Source organism: Equus quagga, chromosome 15 (genome assembly GCF_021613505.1).
Source record: "Equus quagga isolate Etosha38 chromosome 15, UCLA_HA_Equagga_1.0, whole genome shotgun sequence".
In the NCBI taxonomy this organism is placed as follows: domain Eukaryota; kingdom Metazoa; phylum Chordata; class Mammalia; order Perissodactyla; family Equidae; genus Equus; species Equus quagga.
This window is the reverse complement of record NC_060281.1, coordinates 13,650,503-13,671,777: the sequence shown is the minus strand read 5'-3', so window position 1 is coordinate 13,671,777 and position 21,275 is coordinate 13,650,503. Positions and strand designations below refer to the sequence as shown.

At 43.0% G+C, this 21,275-nt stretch overlaps 1 protein-coding gene across 1 annotated transcript; it reads right to left on the bottom strand.

The window, feature by feature from the left end:
* Nucleotides 1-1,907: 1,907 nt before the first annotated feature.
* LOC124227251 (glutathione S-transferase A2-like) lies at nt 1,908-19,801 on the bottom strand. Its single transcript, XM_046641096.1, has 6 exons — nt 19,766-19,801; nt 8,592-8,684; nt 8,317-8,429; nt 5,082-5,133; nt 3,964-4,101; nt 1,908-2,047 (listed from the first exon to the last, which is right to left on the bottom strand). Exons 3-6 carry the CDS (start codon nt 8,401-8,403, stop codon nt 2,031-2,033), a joined length of 294 nt encoding a protein of 97 aa, XP_046497052.1. The 5' UTR covers nt 8,404-8,429; nt 8,592-8,684; nt 19,766-19,801; the 3' UTR covers nt 1,908-2,030.
* Nucleotides 19,802-21,275: the final 1,474 nt, after the last annotated feature.

Here is a 21,275-nt window from a genome sequence, read left to right as displayed (position 1 = left end):
CAGACCTTCTCCACCGGCCCTGAATCACTGACACAGAGGGAGGAGTGGGCTCTGCTGTTCTTCCCTCACTCCTCAGTTGAAGCCCAGGTTACCATTTCTTTTTCCCCTTCCCAAGTCTCTGGGGCTCCCTACTTGCACCTTCCACCTGGGACAAGGGCTTAACACTTCCATGCCCTGTTTCTTTCAGTCTCACAACCTATACTGTGCAGCCCTCAAACTTCAGGACACGGCTCTTCATGTGTCTGTCTCTCTCTCCACACTTTTCTTTCTCCTCCCTCCCTTGGACAAAGTCTCCACCTTCATGACATCCTTCCTCAGTCCTCAGCAGACTATTTCAGAGTCTACCTTTCTCCTCTCGTCTGCTCTCCTCATTTCCTGGTCTATCTCTCTGGGACCTGAAATAACCCCAGTTTACCTTGAACTCACCATCCCCTTACAACACTGGCTCTGACTCCTACCCGACCTGTGTCTGTCAACAACATTGGTGGAATATGTTCTAATTTGCCTGCTGAAGTGACTAGGTGTGACTGCACTGATGTCAGCATTTGCTTTAAAATGCAGCAAAAATTAAGGTACTTGCTTGGAGGAGAGAAGGATGGGGACAGACATGATTAAGCAAACATCACAATAAAATGTTAATTTTTGAAAATAGATGATGGGCAATATGAGTTCATTGTACACGTATTTCAAGGTTTAGTAAACTTTGAGTTTTTCATAAAAAATATTGCAGAAAATATATGATGTTTATTAAAAATATTGCAGACATATGAAAATGACAGAGAAGGAACATGGCACCACCAAGTAAATATCATAACATTGTGGCAAATACCCTTTTACACTACGTATGCATATAGAAGTATGGATAAAAAATGAAGAATATAATGAAGCATCAAACGCCATGTTGTACTGTGCGTCTTTCATTTATTTCGTCACAGGGCTCTTTCATCTCAGAGGATAGATGTCTTCGAACTGCAGTGACTGAGGAGCTTGTCACCCTGTGAACGTGCTAAACTCTCAGCACCACAACGGCCAGGAGAGCGGATTTTCTGATTACTATTAAATTCCTGACTCCTTGATCAGAATCTGACACACCAGCACTGAATGCACATTTGTTGAACGAATGAAAGAATGATTTGATGCTTTATTTGTATGTAAGCCTCCTGTATCTCTTATGATCATTTTTTGGTTCCTGATTTTTATTTAGCATGATACCAGGTAGTTTTGATGTTGAAATGTTCTGCTTTACCTTCAAAGAGAAACATTAGGGAAGGTAGGTATGATGTGTCATGATGGAAATTTATTTCCTTAGTTTGCATGACTTTCCTCAAAAATCTGAGAGCCATGGTCCCCAAAATTGTCGATTATTTTCCCTTCACACCATTTCATCTGTCACTTCCTCTCCATCCCTCAGCCCCCATCTCTGCTTAGATACATCTCATCCATTCATCCATTCCCTGAAACTCTACAACATTCTCCTGATGGACAGCTGGTCCCATGTCACCCTTCATAGTTTGCCAGAATACTTTCTGATGTATTGTTTCATTGTGTTCCTCCTGGAGCAAAAGCCCCTGTCTGGTGTTCTGCAGGATCTGCTCCCGTCTCTAGGGGGTCTCCCAGAGCCTTCCACAGCCCAAGCCTCATGACCGTGAAATTCCAGTGAATACAAAATGCTAGATTGGGCCCTAGTAAATTAAAGTTTTGGTGAAAAATTATAACTTGGGTAAAACTGGCACAGTTCCTCCTCACAGTGGACTTTTATAAAATGCCTTGAGAGTCAAGATGCTCCACTAACTAGGATTCAGGAAAGCTGACTGGGAGTGAAGGTCCTTGTCCCAGGAATGCCCAGGTCTCTTTTCCTTTCTCCTCTAATCTCAGCACCGCCGACACGCTAAATAGCTGACTCACTTTTTCAAATGCAGGGAAATACCGATTTGTTGTGTTCTCTTTGATCTGGGTAATCTTGGCACCTTTCTCATCAGGTGGGGTTATGGGCAAAAAGATGAACATTTCATTCAAATCTGCCATACCTTCTATGTACATATCAATCCTGAAAGATAAAAATGACCAAATTGTCAAATGCCTCCTGCCTTAGATTTTATAGTTGAAAAATGGAAAAGAATGGAGCATCAGGAGGTGGCAAAGGAATTCACCTCAATTGGCTGCATTTTTATAGGCCAGTCATTCACCTATGAGTTCTCCCTGATTTTCACATTTCATTCTAGAACAACCTTGCGAGGTAGATATATGTCTAAAATTTTTGTTATATGCATGACCAAACATGAGGACCGAGAGCATCAGTGACCTGCCCCAAGTCACAAGCATGAGAGACATGAGTGGAATCACTGCAAGTAATCACTGAGACCCTAGCTAGGGTTTGCCAGCTCTGCTGGGTTTGCGCTGTGCACAAACTCAGTGTGATTCACACAGTCAAACACCTACCACCTAACTCACCTCCACAGGGAGTCCCTGGCACAGCTGTCTCAGCCATGTCCTTCTCTGTCTCACTCTGTTACACTACCCAGACCCACTGAATGCCCAGTGTTTGCATCTTTCAATGATTTCCCATAGAACATGGTTCCACAGCCCTCTCCATGTACTGTTGTCCAACGCACACCATGTTTGCATTTCTCGAGACCAATCCTAAAGTATCCCCTGAAATTGTGTAATTGTTTATACACTTCCCAACAGTGCATATGCCAGGTTTCTTGTGTGTGTTACAGACCAGGCTTCCTATAACAATGTTTTAAAAATAAAAGTTTTCTTGATCTATAATTCTGCTGCCACAATGTCATCTTTTTCAAGTGTACAATTTTGTGATTTTTTTAGTAAATTCACAGAACTTTGTACCATCACCATGCTCTGATAACAAAATATTTTCATCCCTTCAAAATGAACTTCTATGTGGGTCAGCATTCATTCTACATTCTTCCCTCCCTCTGGCCCCAGGCAACCACTTAACTACTTTCTGTTTCTATGGATAGGAATGTTCCAGACATTTTGTAATACGGAATTATACAATAAGTGCCATTCGTGTCTGGTTTCTATATGTAACCTAATGTTGTCAAAGTTCATCCGTGTTGCAGCCTGCGTCAGAGCTTCATTCCTTCCCATGGACAGATAACATTCCACTGCATGGCTGTACCACACTCTGCTCATCCAGTCATCACTTTGGGGACATTTATACCGTTCCCATTTTTTGAAGACTATAAACAACACTTATGAACAATTGCGTACAAGTTTTAGTGTTGATATAATTTCAGTTCCCTTGGGTACACGCCTCATAGTGGAATCGCTGAGTCATATCGTAACTCTATGTTTAACCTTTGAATAACTGCCCCAGTTCTGCACATGGTTTTAATTTTAATCATGTGGCGCCATCACAACAGAGAAGAGTCCCCCTGTTATGGTCTTATTGAAATAATCTGCTGCTTCAATCTTGTATCAAAGTGCTCGATGTAAACCTGGCATCTTGGACTCAACATCTGCTAACCCTTGTCATATGGCCCATCCATATCCCTGGGTGAAAGTTAGGTTTGTGGTCATCATTCTGGTAAATTCTGGAAGATGAGCATCAGCTTCTTTGGGTCCTTCTCTTCCCCAGGCTAATCCTCTATACCTTCAGACACTTTGTCCCTCATCTCTAGCTGTGGGCTGGTGTCCAGCTCATAAAGGTCTGAACACCTGGAGACATGACTCCACCATTCTCTTGGCTTCTCAGGTCATCAGGTTTGCTCTGTCACTGTGCCCTCCCCGTGGGCCGCATCCTCTTCTATAATCCCACTGGCTTGAGTCCACTGCAGGTTTCCTGTCCCTCGTCCTCTAAGGTCTCAGCTGTACTGGACTTCACTCTACACCACCGAAGCCATGCTGCTGGTGGTCATGATCCCCCTGACATGGTCTTGGTCCCTCAGGGAAGAACTTGAATTATTCCTATTAATTGTGGATGAAACACAGGAAAAATACCGCACAGGGCTCTCTCCTTGGTGTCTCTCCCATAGAGGTTGTGTTTGGCGGCGATGTAGTTGAGAATGGCTCTGCACTGCACCAGCTTCATCCCATCGATTTCCACCATTGGCACCTGCTGGAACATCAAACTCCCATCTTTTGAAAGAAGAAAAGGAAAGAGAGCAATGTTTTGAGATTCACACTTTCAGGATGAAAAACTGTTTGTTGAAATGACTGAATAGATAAAAGGAAACAAAAAATTATTACCTGGGAGTATTGGAAGGAAACGGCATTTGTTTTTAGCTCCCTGTAATCCTTTTTCTTATCAATCTGCCTTTTACTTTTAACCTATTATTTCATTAATTTTTTTATTTCCCTTTGAGACACATGGTATTCTGTGTATTTTTCATGTTCGATTTCTCTTCATGGATATTTTAGGAAAAGATTGGAAGAGGCTGCTGCAGGACCACCAGTCATTTGCCATTTCAGTTGGGAAGTTCCCAAAAAAAGTCTATGGGGGACCCGGCAAGAGGCCAGGACTTAGTGAGATTTCTACGGAGGGCGTTTCCTATGCTCTTCAAATCCCACCAATGGATACTGTGTGCTGGGGAACCCTGTTTTCCCAGCCACTGCTGCCGGCCCTCGCTCTCTCTCTCCCTCCTCACGGGCTCACCTGGCATTCCAACTACATCAGCACCCTCTTGCTATATGAGCCTAGAAACTGTTGGGACATCACCTTGTCAAACCATCAGAAAGAAGAACTCCAGGCAACTGCTGGGCCTGTTTCCCCTCTTTCACTCTATTGCACATGCCTCACGGCCTTGCTGGGAGGTTGTGGGATCCTGAGCTGGTACAACTCAGTGGTGGTGCAGAAAAGCAGTAGAAAGCAAAGAGAGGGATCCACAGGCACCGGGGCTGGTCCTAGAGCAAATGCTCAGAGAGTTGTAGCCTTCCTGGCCCTGAGGGAGTTACCAAAGCGGCTCACAAAACCCCACCGTGCACATTTGAACCACTTTTTTCCTTTCTGCTTATCTCCTGGTTCCCAGCACACACACAGGCAATGCCTGGGATTAAAACCTCAAGTTATAGCTTCTTCTAGATCCTCTCATCAGAGGAATTTACATACTTGGTCTTACCATTTCTTAGTTTTTCCAAGTCTTTTGAAGTTTCCATAAATTTCTCTTCAAACTGGAAAGGAGAAACAGTAAATGAGTTCTTGTTCTTTCATTCCATACCATTAAAGAAGTTTACACTTGAATGGCCCCTGTCTGGACATAATAAGCAAAAGGAAGATTTCTGACTTGGGAGGGCACACAGGGGCGTGTCATCAGGGCGACTGGAAATTTAGATTAGAGCCATTGAGGAAAGAGCACTGGTGGCAGCAGGTAACAGCTCATTCTTGAGGTTGCAATTCACCTCCACCCTGTTTCCACCTCTGTGGATGATCCTGGTCATTGGGGAGGGGGATATCACGGAGGGAAGGGACTGGGAAGTGCCTCTACTTATGAGGTTTCAGTATCTCAGGAAAGCCTGTCCATCCAGGTGAGATCAGGACAGTACATTGTATGTCCCCAGCAAAGAGTACACCAAGGGACAATGGCTGTCTCAGATGCTGCCACCAGGAGCCTCTGCTGTCATTGACATCACTCCATCCCACGAGTCCCCAATTAATATAACATGAGTCCTGGTTGCTGCACAGCTTTAACTCTTTCAACTCAGAATTTCGTCCTCTGGAAAATACTGGACACATTTGACTAGAATTTCCAACTTAAGGAAGCAAAAAGAGTTCTCAAACTTTTTTTCTTTGTATCCATGAATCATTGTTTCTGATATGCCTGCCTGGGTTTGAATATCATTTCTTACATGTAGTGACCTCCTGATGTTGCACACGTCACCGAATCTCCTCGTGTCTCAGTATCCTCCTCTATATAATCAGTATAGTTATGGCACCTCCGTTATAGGCTGGTGTGAAGATTAAATCTGTAAGGTATGCAAAGGCCTTTAATCAGTACCGTGTATACACTAAGTGCTCAATAAACATAAGCTGTCAGGGTTTTTATAGATGGTTTTGTTTCATCATACCATCCTTTCTTTTTAATTAACGCCACCAAACATTAGTGAACCTCTACTCCATCCTTGACCTACATTCGGAACTTAGAACTTGGTGTAGATTCTCCTTCTCCTGAGGCAAGTCTCTCTGGTTCGAAGGGCTGCTGGCCGTAAGGCTGACCAGAAGCTCTGAGTGCTTGTGGGGTTTCAACACAAATATGAAAATCAGTAACTATATGATCATGCAGTTTACTTAATCGGCAGAATCGACCAAACCAAAAGTCAAAAGAGACCGATGTCAAGAAAATAGATCTCAGCATTGATGCGATTTGGTTCCAGTCTTGCGTCTGCCTCACGGTAGCTGTGTGATCGGGGCACAGTCACTTAGCATCTCCAGGCCTCAGTTTCCTCCTCTATCAAATGGAGGGAGAACATTTTCTTAAGCGGAACATGTTGTGTTAAAATACAGATTACAGAACCCATGCCACACACACCAAGTATAACTAGTAGTGCTGTTTCCAGTGGCTGCTATGGTTTAAAGGGTTCTTGATGGTGAAAAGCTTGGGAATATGAGGAATTCTAACTTGTCCAGTGGAAGCGTTTATTGTGGATCCACATGGCTCCACAGGGTCTGACTACAGAGATAGTGAGGTGGGGGCGCAGCAACTCCTAAAGCACCCAGTTCCAGACAAACATAAGGGATGGTGGCTGGTCATCAAGGGAGGGTGGCCGAGGTGGGATGGGGTTGGCTAGTGAGACGGTGTTTGTGAGGCTAACGGAGACGGATGGGATAGTGAAGACCAGCATTTGGGCACAGAGAACCCAGAAGCCCTGACCAAGAGCCTCTGGTAAGTCCTGCCCCACCCCCTCTTCAGTCAAGCTGATGCAGAAGAGGAAGACTGGGATGCGCTCAGCATCTCCCCTACCTCACCCTCCTGTGGTGAACTCATCCTGCCCAGGGGCTCTCAGCACATCCCTGAACCCCAAGGCTGACCCTGGAGTACAGTGAAAATTGATTTATAGAGAGAAAACGACCTGGAAGGGCACTATTTGGATGTTTCATGTGCTCATTCTTCGTGAAATTGACAGGTCCAGGCTAAAGTCCCATGCATCTGTGAAGCCATCTAGAAAATGTAATCCCAAGGCTTTGGTAAACATGTCATTATCAGGCAGAAGGGAGGCCACTAGAAGTCCCTGTCACAGGACACCACCTCACCTGGAGCCCTCCTTTTCTGCTCCCACCTGAGGGACCAGATCTCCTGAGTCTGTCCATGACTCCTCCCCAGGAAAACCCTCCCAGACTTGCTGCTGCCTCTATCTGGACTGAGAAGTGTGTTTCTCAGTGACACCTCTAGAGGGCAGCACTCAATAGAGTCCCAGGAAAATCTACCAGGTTTCCACAGGGACTATGGCATTTTGACACTGTCAATCCTTGGGTGTCCTCCTAGATGCTCCCTCCTCCTTTTAATCACCTCCTTACTTGTGTGCAACCTCAGTGGAACATAAGCTGTCTGAGGACATAGCCCCGTGTCTGTCTTGTTCATCCATGTATCCCCAGGACCTAGCACAGGACCTGGCACTTAAAGGCACTTGACAAATCACTGCTGAGTGAATGGTAAGTCTTTCACAGGCATTTTGGTAAAATTGCTCCTCCTCATATTTCTGGTTATGTCTTAACTTTAATTATATTTTTATTCTAATCTGATATATTCTAACTTTTTACTATGTTAATTTCTATCATGCATATAAATAAACAGAAAAGTATATTGATCCTCCTTGCGCCCTTCACCCAGTAGTAATAATTTTCAACTTAAGCCAGTCTCCTGTCACCATATGCCCACTGCTCTCCCTCTCTTGTAATAATTTGAAGCAAATCCCTCATATCATATATTTCATCTTTAAATTCTTCAATGTGTATCTTTAAAACATAAGAACTATTTTAAAAATAACCTCAGAACGATATCACATCTAGAATTTAACAAAAATTCTTTAATATTATGTAACGCGCAATCACGTTCATGTTTCTAATTATTGCACAAATGGCATAAATGATATTTTACACTTTGTTTAAATCCAAATCCAAATAAGGCCACACATTGTGGTTAGTTCCTTAACTTTATTTTAATTGTTTATGCTCTTTGATGACAAGAAGTTTTAATAATGCATAAGGTCAAATATGTTCATCTCTTAATAGTGATTAATTTTTATCAATGCACAACTCTTGATAGGTCATTTAGTGAGAATAGTCTCCTAGCTCATGGGAGAAAGGACTTCGATAGTCACTTATAGATCCAACTTAAGACGACTGAACTCAGAACCAACCTCTACTCCAGCAGCAGCCAGGAGCCATAGGATCGAATCCATCCGGCCTCGTCCATCGTAGTAGTGCAGCTTGGGCTTCCCTGCCATGTTGCAGTCTCCTGGGTTCTTTAAACCTGAATGAATGAATGAATAAATGAATGAATGAAACCATAGAAGCAAAAATGCTCTTTATGATACACAGTTCAACAGCACCAACAATGTTGAAGAAGTGTCTGCCTCCTTCATGGCAGAGTTGAAAGAGTCCCTGGAATGTCTTACATGACCCAAATTCTCACCTTCAGCAGCTGAGCCCAGGAAATTGCACCAAACCACTCTGCAGTCTCCACTGGGTGAAGTCTGGCAGTCTTGGCAACGTAACAGATGAGAGTCTGTGGTAAGGAAGCATGCGTGGGTGTTGGGGAAGGAGGAAGGATTAAAGAACTAATATTTATTGAAAACTTCCTCCTAACAATCCTGACCGAGTGCTGACCCCTTTGGATACATTATATCTTTAATCACCTAGCAGCCCCGTGAAATAGTTGTCATTATCTCCATTTTTCAGCTAATGGAACCAAGGTTCAGTGGTTAAATGACACGCCCACAGTCACACTTCAGATACTTATGGATGTGAAAATCCAGCCAAGAACTAAAGGGAGGGCAGGGCTGGAACCCACACAGATGCAGGCCCTGGGAGCCTGTGAGGGCCTTGAACCAAACGGCTTCCCTGACAGCGAGGAGGCAGAGGGAGCAGAGTTAACACCACATTTGTTCCAGAGCTGGAATTAGGGCTCAGACTCGCTGAACTGTAGCCCAAAAGATCCTAATTCTTTCCACAGGAGGATGCTGTTTCCTTCCTTTTTCTTTTCTCTATTTTTTTTTTTTTTTTGCAATGTTAGATTCTACCTTTACTTGATGCATTATATAATCTAGAAAAATGATGTTACTGCATTAACTTTACAGTACATGGAATGGAACTAACATTTGTTTGATCTCTGTCATACAATGGGCAAGATCCAAAATTTACCTTCATTTGTCCTACAAAAATCACCTGAGGTGCAGTCTTTATTATTCTCATGTTACAGTTTTGGGATATTCAGGTTTCTAGAGTAACTTGCACAATGTAGGTGGTGGATCCGATTCACACCCACTTCTTTGTGAAACCAGCAGAATAAGCTGTTCCCTTTATCTCTCCTCCTTCGAACCCTAAGTAAATTGGTATTCATTGATCAATGAAGGATACCCACACAACACAACAGGACTCCTGAGAGACCCACACAGCTATACATCTGAAGGCAGATGGACTACCCCTAGGGAGGTGATGGAGATAGGTGAGCACTCTCCTGACCCCCAGCAGCCCTGTGCATGCATGAGACTGCTTTCACAGCTGGAGCCCATAGTACCACTGCAGCCCTGAGTGTGAGAGTGAACCCCAGCATAACTGTGGGAGCAGGTGACTGCAGCCCTGAACCCCCATGTAATCACTTTCCTATTCAGAGGAAGAGGCCATTGTTCAGCTGCATTCCCAAGATGTGTCCCAGGCTCAGACAGACACACCTGCAAATGATCATGCCAGGCTCAGAATACACAGCTCCTGTCCTCCCTCGCTGTAGTCCTTGGGAGTCTCCCAGGCTTGGACAACATGAGGAGACCCACCTACCAAGCACAAGGATGGGTGCAACCTAGGAAGAGGCATCAGCTAATCTAGATCCCCAGATGAATGATTTCCCAGATACTGCAAACATCCATAATACAGCCGTGGTCCTGAATGTGGAAGCTTATCTTAGTAGGACCATGGGAGAAGGCAGTAGCAGCCCTGAGCCCCTGCAGCTTCACTTTCCCATCCAGTGAGAGAGCCCAAAGTGCCAGTGTGGTCCCAAGGAGTGGTCCAGGCTCAGACCCAATGGGGAAGACCTGCCCACCAGGCACAGTGGCTGGAGCCACCTTAAGAAGAGGCAGCGTGGATCTACACACCTGGTCAAATGACCTCCCAGCTGCCCCAAATGCCAATAGCACTGGGGCAGCCAAGAAGGCAGGAGCATGCCTCAGCGGGACTTTGGGAGCAGGCAATGGCAGACCAAAGCCCACATATAATCACTTTCCCATCTGATGGGAGAGCCCACAGTGATGCTGCAGTCTCAAGAAGTGGCCCAGGCTCGGACAGACACAGTGGCCAGGGATCGTGCTGGGCTCAGAATACACAGCTCCTGTCCTCACCCAGTGGCAGCAGGTGGAATCTGTGACCAGATACTACCACTATTCGAATGCACAAATAAACCCAATCAAATAGGATGAAGAGGTATCTCAATACTCCAGACCAGAAGGAAAAACAAACACCGAGAAATCAACTCTGAAGGCACACAAACTTACAATATGAATGACACAGAATGCAAAATAGCTGTCATAAGAAAAACCCCCAAAGAGTTAGAACAAAACTCAGGAAGACAGTTCAATGAAATCAGGAATAAAATTAATGAACAGAGGGAATTCTTCACAAAAGAGATTGAACCTATAAAGAAAACCAATCAGAAATGTTGGAGATGAAAAACACAGTGAATGAGATCAAGAAAAATTGAGAGTCCTGAAACAATAGAGCTGAAATCATGAAGGAAGGCATTAGCAATTTAGAGGACAGAAATATAGAAATGCTGCAGGTGGAGGAGGAGAAAGAACTAAGACCAAAAAGGAATGGAGAAATTCTGAGAAATATCTGACTCAATTGGAAAACACAACATAATGATTATAGGTATTCCAGAGGGAGAAAGGAGCAGAGAGCTTGTTCAAAGAAATAATAGCTGAGAACTTCCCAAACTGGGGAAGGAGCTGGAATTACAAGGAAAAGAAGCTCACAGAACTGCTAATTATGTCAATGTATAAAGACCTTCTCCAAGGCATATATTAGTAAAACTGGCAAAAGTCAATGACAAAGAAAAAATATTAAGGACAGCAAGGCAGAAGAAAATAACCTACAAGGGAACCCTTGTCAGGCTTTCAGGCTCTCAGCAAAAACCATGAAGGCTACGGGACAGTGGAATGATATATTCAAAACTCTGAAAGACAAAAAGCTTCAGCCAAGAATACACTATCCAGTGAAAATATCCTTCAGATATGATGGAGAAATAAAAACTTGCCCAGATAAACAAAACCTGAGGTAGTTCAGCACAACCCCCATTCCCTAGAAATGATCAAGAAGACCATCATACCTGAAAAAAAAAGAGAAAGACTGACAAAGCCTTGAGCAAGGAGATAAATAGGCAGAGAAAATCAGAAAATTGCAGCTCTCTATCAGAACAGGTTAGCAAACACTTGATTATAACATTTAAGATAAACAGAAGGAAAATATCAAGAATACCTATAAGTCACTTCATTTTAACCATAAACTCACAACACAAAGTGGAATAAGTTGTGACAACAATAACTGAGAAGGGGAAGAGGAAAGGGATGGAAATTGCTTAGACTAAGGAAATAAGAGGCTATCAGAAAATGACTATTTCATCTATAAAATCTTTTATACAAACCTCATGGGAACCACTAAAAGATAATCAGAACAGAGACACAAATGATAAGTAAAAAGAAAACTGAGGAAACCATCATCAAGAACCACCAAACTGAATTGGCAATCAGAAATACACAGGATAAGAAACAAGGAAAACAAGTGATAAAATGGCAGCATTATGCCCTCGTATATCAATAATCACTCTAAATATAAATGGAGTGAATTCTCCAATCAAAAGACACACAGTGGCTGGATGGGTCAAAAAACAAGACCCAACAATATGCTGCCTCCAGGAAACACACCTCAGCTCTAAAGACAAATACAGGCTCAGAGTGAAAGGATGGAGGATGATACTCCAATCTAATGGCAAACAGAAGAATGCAGGTTGCCATACTTATATCAGACAAAGTAGACTTCAAGAAAAAAAGGCAATGAGAGACAAAGAGGGACAGTATATAAGATAAAAGGGACACTCCACCAAAAGGACATGACACTTATAAATATATATGCATCTAACATGAGAGCCACTAAGTACATAAAGCAACTATTAAGAGATCTAAAAGGAGATATTTACAGCAACACAATAATAGTAGGGGACCTTAACACACCACTCACATCAAGGGATAGATCATACAGACAGAAAGCCAACAAGCAAACAGTGGAATTAAATGAAAAACTAGACTAAATGGACTTAATAGACATATATATATAGAACACTCCATCCAAAAACAGCACAATACACATTCTACTCAAGTGCACCTGGAACATTCTCAAAGATTGACCATAAGTTGGGAAACAAGGCAAGCCTCAATAAATTTAAGAAGATTGAAATCATATCAAGCATCTTTTCTGACCGTAATGTTATGAAACTAGAAATCAACCACAAGAAAAAAGCTGGGAAAGTGACAAATAGAGAGAGATGAAACAGCGTGATACTGAACAACCAATGGATCATTGATGAAATTAAAGAAGAAATCAAAAAGCATCTGGAGAAAAATGAGAATGAAAATATACCATACCACCTCACGTGGGATGAAGCAAAAGCAGTCGTAAGAGGGAAATTCATAGCAATACAGGCCCACTTTAACAAACAAGAAAAATCTCAAATAAACAATCTTAATCTACACCTAACAGAACTAGAAAAAGAAGAACAAATAAAACCCAAAGTCAGCAGAAGGAGGGAAATAACACAAGTTGGAGCAGAAATAAGTGAACTGCAAACCAAAAAAAACAGTAGAAAGGATCAATGAAGCAAGGAGGTGCTTCTTTGAGAAGATAAACAAAATTGAAAAACCTTTAGCCAGACTCACTAAGAAAAAAAAGAAGGCTCAAATAAAATTAGAAAAGAAAGAGGAGAAGTTGCCATGGATACCATAGAAACATGAAGGATTATAAAAGAATACTATGAAAACCTATACGCCAACACACTGGAAAATCTAGAAGAAATGGAGAAATTCTTAGACTCATCAACCTCTCAAAACTGAATCAAGAAGAAATAGAGAATCTGAATAGATGAATCACAATTAAAAAGACTGAAACAGTAATCAAAATCCTGCCCAAAAATAAAAGTCCAAGACCAGATGGCTTCTTGGGAGAATTCTACCAAACATTCAAAGAAGATTTAATACGCAGCCTTCTCAAACTATTCCAAACAAATTGAAGAAGATGGAACACTTGCTAACACATTTTCCGAGGCCATCACCCTGATCCCAAAGCCAGACAAGGAAATCACAAAGAAAGAAAATTACAAACCAATATCACTAATGAACATAGATGCAAAAATCCTCAACAAAATATTGGCTAACCAAGGCGCAGGATGTTGGTGTAGTGGTTAAGTTCACACACCCCATTTCAGCAGCCTGGGGGTTGCTGTTTCAGATCCCAGGCAGGGACCTACACAATGCTCATCAATGCAAGCTGTGGCAACAGCACATATACTACATAGAGGAAGACTGCCACAGTTGTTAGTTCAGCAACAATATTCCTCAAGCAAAAAGAGAAGATTGGCAATAGATGTTAGCTTAGGGCCAATCTTCCTCACCAAAAAAACAGATTTTTTGTCAAAACGAATACAGCATTACACTAAAAGGATCATACACCATGATATAGGGAGATTTATACCAGGGATGCAAGGATGGTTCAACATCTGAAAATCAATCAATGTGATACACAACATTAACAAAATGAGGAACAAAAACCACATGATCGTCTCAATAGACACACAAAAGCAAAAATCTATTTATGATAACAACTCTCAAAAAAATGGGTAGAGAAGTGCCTCAACATAATAAAGGCCATATCTGACAAACCCACAGCCAACATCATACTCAATGGGGAAAAACTGGAAGACATACCTCTGAGAATGGGAACAGGACAAGGGTGCCCACTCTCACCACTCTTGTGCAACATAGTACTGGAGGTTTTGGCATGAACATTTAGGCAAGAACAAGAACTAAAAGGTATCCAAATTGGCAATGAAGAAGTGAAGCTCTTGCTGTTTGCAGATCACATCATTTTATATATAGAAAACCCTAAAGAATCCATCAGAAAATATTTGAAATAATCAATAACTACAGCAAAGTTGCAGAGTACAAAATAAACTTACAAAATTCAGTTGCATTTCAATACTCTAACAGCAAACTTAAAAGAAAGAGAACTCAAGATTAAAACCCCATTGACAATCGCAACAAAAGGAATAAAATATCTAGGAATAAATTTAACCAAGGAGGTGAAAGACCTATGCAATGAAACCAATAAGACATTATTGAAAGAAATCGAAGATGACATAAAGAGATGGAAAGGTATTCCATGCACATGGATTGGAAGAATAAACTTAGTTAAAACGTCCATACTACCTAAAGCAATCTACAGATTCAAAGCAATCCCAGTCAGAATCCCAAGGACATTCTTCAGGGAAATAGAACAAAGAATCCCAAAACTTACATGGAACAAAAAAAAAGACCCCGAATAGCCAAAGCGATCCTGAAAAAAAAAGAACAAACTGGAAGCATCACAATCACTGACTTCACAATATGCTACAAGGCTATAGTAATCAAAACAGCATGGTCCTGGTACAAAAACAGACACAGATCAATGGAACAGAATTGAAAGCCCAGAAATAAAACCACACATCTACACACAGATAATCTTCAACAAAGGAGCCATGAAAATACAATGGAGAAAGGAAAGTTTCTTCAATAAATGGTGAAAACTGGACAACCACATGCAAAAGAATGAAAGTAGACCATTATCTTACACCATATACAAAAATTTACCAAAAATGGATTAAAGACTTGAAGCGAAGACGTGAAACCTTAAAACTCCTAGAAGAAAATATAGGCAGTACACTCTTTGACATCGGTCTTAGAAGAATCTTTTCAAATACTATGTCTACTTGGTCAAGGGAAACAAAAGAAAAAATAAACAAATGGGGCTTCATCAGACTAAAGAGTTTCTGCAAGGCAAAGGAAATCAGGCAAAAAAATGAAAGGCAACCCACCAAGTGGGAGAAAATATTTGCAAATCACAAATCCAACAAGCGGTTAATCTGCAAAATATATCAAGAACTCACACAACTCCACAGCAACAAAAAACCAACCCGATCAAAAAACAGGCAAAAGATATGAACAGACATTTTTCCCAAAGAAGATATACAGACGACCAACAGGCACATGAAAAGATGTTCAAGATCACTAATCATTAGGGAAATACAAATCAAAACCACAGTGAGATATCACCTTACACCTATTAGAATGGCTATAATTACCAAAAGAAAAACCAACCAGTGTTGGAGAGGATATGGAGAAGAGGGAACCCTCATACACTGCTGGTGGGAATGCAAACTGGTGCAGCCACTATGGAAAACAGTTTGCAGATTTCTTAAAAAATTAAAAATAGAAATACCATAGGACCCAGCTATCCCACTGCTGGGCACTTATCCAAAGATCTTGAAATCAACAATCCAGAGAGACCTATGCACCCTTGTGTTCATTGCAGCATTATTTACAACAGCCAAGACGTGGAAGCAACCCAAGTGCCCATCGACTAAGGACTGGATAAAGAAGATGTGGTGTATATAGATATACAATGGAAGACTACTCAGCCACGAGAAAAGACAAAATCGTCCCATTTGCAACAACATGGATGGACCCTGAAGGGATTATGTTAAGTGAAATAAGCCAGACAGAGAAAGACAAACACTATATGATTTCACTCATATGTGGAAGACCAACAAAGAGAACAGATTAGTGCTTACCAGATGGGAAGGGGGTTGGGAGGTGGGCACAAGGGGTGAAGGGGCACATTTCTATGGTGACTGACAAATAACAATGTACAACTGAAATTTCACAATGTTGTAAACTATTACAACATCAATAAAAAAACCAAAAAACACAGGATCTGTACCCAGATTGTCTGGATACAAATCCTGGCTCTACCATTTGCTGGCTGCGTGGAAAAAAAAGAAAAAACAACCTTTCCTGGTCAACAGAAAATGAGAACTAGAGAGATTCAATGAATTGCCAAAGGTCACACACGTATGTTCCCAGTTCGCACTCACTATCCAGCAAGTGTGTCTACCCTCGACAACAACCCAGGAAATAGCTTCTAATGTCCTATTTTAAAGATGAGGAAACTGGAGTTCACAGACACACAGCAGCTTCCCTGGGCTCAAACATTTGTCCTGGGATTTCAGGCCACGTGATTTCAGGTTTCACTCCCTCGGGTGAGACTTAGGCTCTCTCTAGTCGTCTCTCTGAGACTCCTGTTTGGTTTTCCCATTCGGAATCCCCCACCAACTAATGGTTGAGGGGAGGGAGAGAGGGAAACATCCAATTCGTGAGTTCCTCTCTGCAGGCTGATTTTAGGTGTCTGATGAGAAGAAACATTGTTAAAAGGATGCCTTGCTTTATGTGACATCCTAAAACTTTACTGTGAGTAAATTGAGGACTAGCATAACTGCATTTAACCTTGATAGGGGAAAGGGCTTATGTTCCTCAAATGCATATGTGCATGATAATTCCAGGGGTAAACTAAAGGAGCCATGCTGGAGTGGTCCTGATTACAGCATTTCTTAGCAGAGAGAAGGGAGACTGGAGCCAAAGTCCAGCACCTTTCCTCATGAGGAACAGAGACCCCAGCATGTTGTTTCATCTCTGCACCACAATTTTCTCTTCATAAAACAGAGTTCTCTCTACTTTTGAGGGTTGTAGAGAAAGTTAAATGAGATAATGTACAGAAAAATTCATCATAGGGATCAGCAAATGCAACTTCCCTCTTGCTCTCAGGTCCTGGGAGATGAGTGAGTCTGAACACACCAGGGAGCATATGTGTCTGCTTTCTCTATCTGTCTGTCTATCTATGTACCTATCTCTTGACACATATAGTGCCAGTAGGAATAAGATTGGGCATAGAATATATATATACACACACATGTATACATATGCATATATGTGCAGACTTTTTCTCAAAGGTCATAAAAAGGCTGTTTGTATTTAGCTCGTGTGGAAAAACTGGTGATCTTCACGGATCACTTAACCTGGATTGCAAGAAGTTTTTGGCAAAGTTTCAGGGCTCTGGCATGTCATTAAACACAGCCTTGCGTAGCCCCAAATGTGGCAGATCCCTTGTCCTGCCCCTGGACACTGCACCCCACGTGCTTCTCTCCCCAGGCCCAACCCGCTGCCACTCACTCCCTGATCCAGGCACTCTGGACTCTGTCCTGTGCCCAGGCCCCCTGTGCATGGGTTCCAGCCATTGGAATGGGGGACCCACTGCTTGTCTCCCCAGCTGTTCTCAGCACTCGGGCGGGTCTCCCTGTCTACACTTGATGAAATGATCACGTCTCTCCAGTGTCCTTTTGCTTACCTGGAAATGCAGACATTCCACTGATCCTTGTCTAACACTTGTTTCTGGCTTACGTGTAGAAGTGTTTCCTTCTTTAAAGTTTCCTTCAAACTTCCTCAACCAACACTCCTTGACCAGTTTCCATAGCTAAGAAATGAGGGCTGGTCGGGACGAGATCCGAGGCTGATAAGGTCCCTGACTGAAAGGAGTTTAAGTCTTCTCAGAAAAACAGGTTTGTGGACAAGTGACAGAGCACAAAGGGCCCAGCAGGGACTTCACTTTGGGTGGTCCCAACTCAAGAATCACGAGTCTCGCAACCCAGCAAGTCAGAGCAAGGTGAGGAGGCTGCCAGGGGAGACAGCTGAGGGGCTGCTGCGTCTGCGCAGGGCGCTCCCTCCTCCTGGGCAGCATCCAGTCCCAGCTCCCTCGTCTCTCCTCGCGGGGCTGCCTTCCTCCCCTGCACAGGAGGCCCCGCCTCCCCCTGTCACACTTGCTCTCCAGAGAACCTTGCCTGGTGCTTTTCCTCCTTGCCATTGCTGTACCTTCTCCCATAGGTCCGAGAGCTTTCCCCGTGGGTTCTCTCATGTTTGGACTGCTCCAGGACTTTGACATCATCTCCCTGAGCCTCTCTGTCTCTCCTGTGTGAGAACTTTCTTTTTTTCCCCAAGATTAATACTTCGAGCATGGTTGACTCATGTTCTGACGTGAATGACTTGCCCCTTCTAACTAGGAGAATTCCTGTGCTTTTTAAGAACTCATTCTATGCCCTCTGATTACCTAGTTTTGCCATCGAGACCTCCTGAGTTAGAAAGTTTGAGAGGTCGTGTCATCCAGGGACTCTTAACTGGGGGTAATTTTGCCCCTCCCACCCTGGAGAATACTTGGCAATCTCTGGAGATGTTTTTGGTTGTCCAAGCCAGGAGGCGGGGTGCTACATCCGTTGGGTTGAGAGCAGAGATGCCTCTGATGTGGAGTGGGGCGATGCCTCGATGTGCACCTGAGTGCTTCTTATCCGCCCTCAGTCCTTCTGCATTTTACCCAGCTCGTTTGTCACCTGCCATGTCATCCTAACTTACCCACTGACTGGATATTTAGTTGAAACTACCTTGTGGTGGATTGTGGTTAGCTCCTATAATGTGTCAGCTCCCCAGGATAAAGGTTTTTTGAAAAATACATTTTTGAACAGTAGAGTAATTCCTCTTTATTCATTTTCGCCTCTTATTCAACTCTCCGGCTTCCACCAGCACTTGGTGGAAGGAGATCCTCACATTGTGCTGTTTTTACAAGGACACAGTGAAATGAAAAGAAAAAGATAGAGTCCGGTGGTAATGAAATGATGATTTCTTTGAAACATGCGAACAAACCGTCACTGTAGATACCTTAAAGTTGTAAAGTTTGCAAATTTGAGGAAAATGTGTGTTAATACTATTCTCGAGTGCATTCCTTAAAACTAATTAAATGTACATTTCCGTAATAAATATTGTTTAATTAACAAGAAAAGACAATGGACAGGACAGCTCCCCACAACAAAGCATTACCCAGCCCCCAATGTGAACCGTGCCAAGACTGAGATCATCTGTCCCCGCCATCATCATGGTTTGCCGTGAGTTGGTTGGACGCCAGAGAGAGAATGACGCTTGCCAGTCAGCTAATCCCAGCAGACTTAGCTATAATCTAGTTCTGCTGACATTCAGACTAAATTTGTTCCTGTTATAATCAATCTTAATTTTGAATTGTCACAGCATAGTTAGCATTACAACATCGCAGTTCACAACTGTCGTGTGTCGACTCCTTCTATGGAGAAAGGAACTTCAGCATAAACACCCACATTCTCTCTTGCACAGGTCATACTCTCAGATTGCCTAAAATGATATAATTCTTTTTTCTTCTCCTACCGTTTGTTTTTCTCATATCTGAATACTCATGCCTTAGTTTTCTAAAGTCTTCATTTTTACTTTTCTGTAAAGATGTATCCAACAGTAATTGAATAAATAACTCTTAAACTGACCCTAAGCGCACCAGGAAGGCATGATGAGGGTCTAAAATTTTTCTGGTGCTGAGTCTACATGTTTGTGGTGCTTTAGATGCGAGGATGTGAGGTAAGGTATGAAGATTTATAAAGTCAGTACTTACCTTATTAAAGTCTGTCTCCCACTTGGCTCAGCAGCTCAGTGCCAGCCCCCTCACAAGTTGACAAGCTGGTTTTATAATGGAATAACTCCTCCCACTGACACAGGGGGAGTTTGGTTAAGGAAAAGCCACTCCTACGGAGTTCAAGGATCAGGGGTTCCAAGCCAGATTAGAAAATTGACAAGTCATCCTCTTATCACAAAACAACCAGTTAATATATTCCCTTTCAAGGTTGGTCATTAAAGGATAAAACAAAAAATTTCAGGCTGTTCTAACTCTCTGCCAGTCAATGGAGTATGGCTTTTTGAAGAAACTTACTGTGAGGTTTTCATGAATTGGATACAAGGATGAAGACAGATGGAAAATCTCTGCATGGGCGTAGAAGGAGCGGATGTCAGCATGGAGCAGGCAGATCTGGGACACTTTTATATTGGTTCACAGAAAAAATACAGGACATCAAATTAAAGGTGAATTTCAGAGAAATAATAAACAATATTGTCGTGTAAGTGTGTCCTAAACATTGTATGCTAGCCATCCAGTGTGCCCATCCGCTACCTCAGCACTGCCTAGAATTTTTTTCATCCAGATCCTGTGGGGGGAGGTATGGTGGCCACCTCAAAACACAGGTTCATATTTGGAGGAAGCACAGCCCACTGTCACCTTGACTTTGACGTCCAGTCTCCAAAAGTGTGATAGATTGTGTTCTGTTGCTTTAAGCCACCCAGTCTGTAGTAATTTGATACAGCGACCACGAGAAGCCAATATACTCCCACCTACTGCCCACAACCACGGGATTATTTTGAAGCAAATCCCAGACAGCATATCACGGCATCTATCAAAAACTTAGTATATTAATCTTTAAAGGGGAAGGACTCTTTCTCAAACATAATCCGACTATTCTACTGTCACACACAAGTTTCATAATTCCTTCATTTCATTAAGTGTTCAGCATTCTATTCCCCGACGTCTCATGAAGGTTTCCATACACTGGGTTTGATAGGATCAGGCCCAAGGGAGGCCCACATAATGCATTTGGTGACAGGAATAAATGTATTTTGAAGACATGGGGGAATGGGCACAGACGTCAGGCAGGCACGAGTGTGGGGGAATTGTGAGGAACTCTCAAAGCCCAGATTGCACCCTTAGGTCACCAAGGTGGGCATAGACATGCACACAGTGCTCTCACTGTTGGTGAGGAAGCCCTGGGGACCCTGCAGGGCCATGCCTGACAACAGGAGCTCACAGGACCGTGGGGGAGGCAGTGGCCTTCAGGTCTCTTAGAAAGTTGAGGGTGCAGCGGGGGCCTGCAGGAGAGCCCAGCTCCCAGTGAGAAGCTCCGAGGGCAGGAGCTGAGTGTGGCCAGGGGGAAGGAGCTGGCCGGGTAGGGCTGGCAGACACGCCCAGGCAGGAAGGGAGGAGGCCCTGACTCCCCCAGGAGTGTGATGGGGCTGGAGGGCAGTGGGAGGAGGAGGTGAGGAGACTGCCCTACGGGTCCTGGGAGTCACTGAAGGAG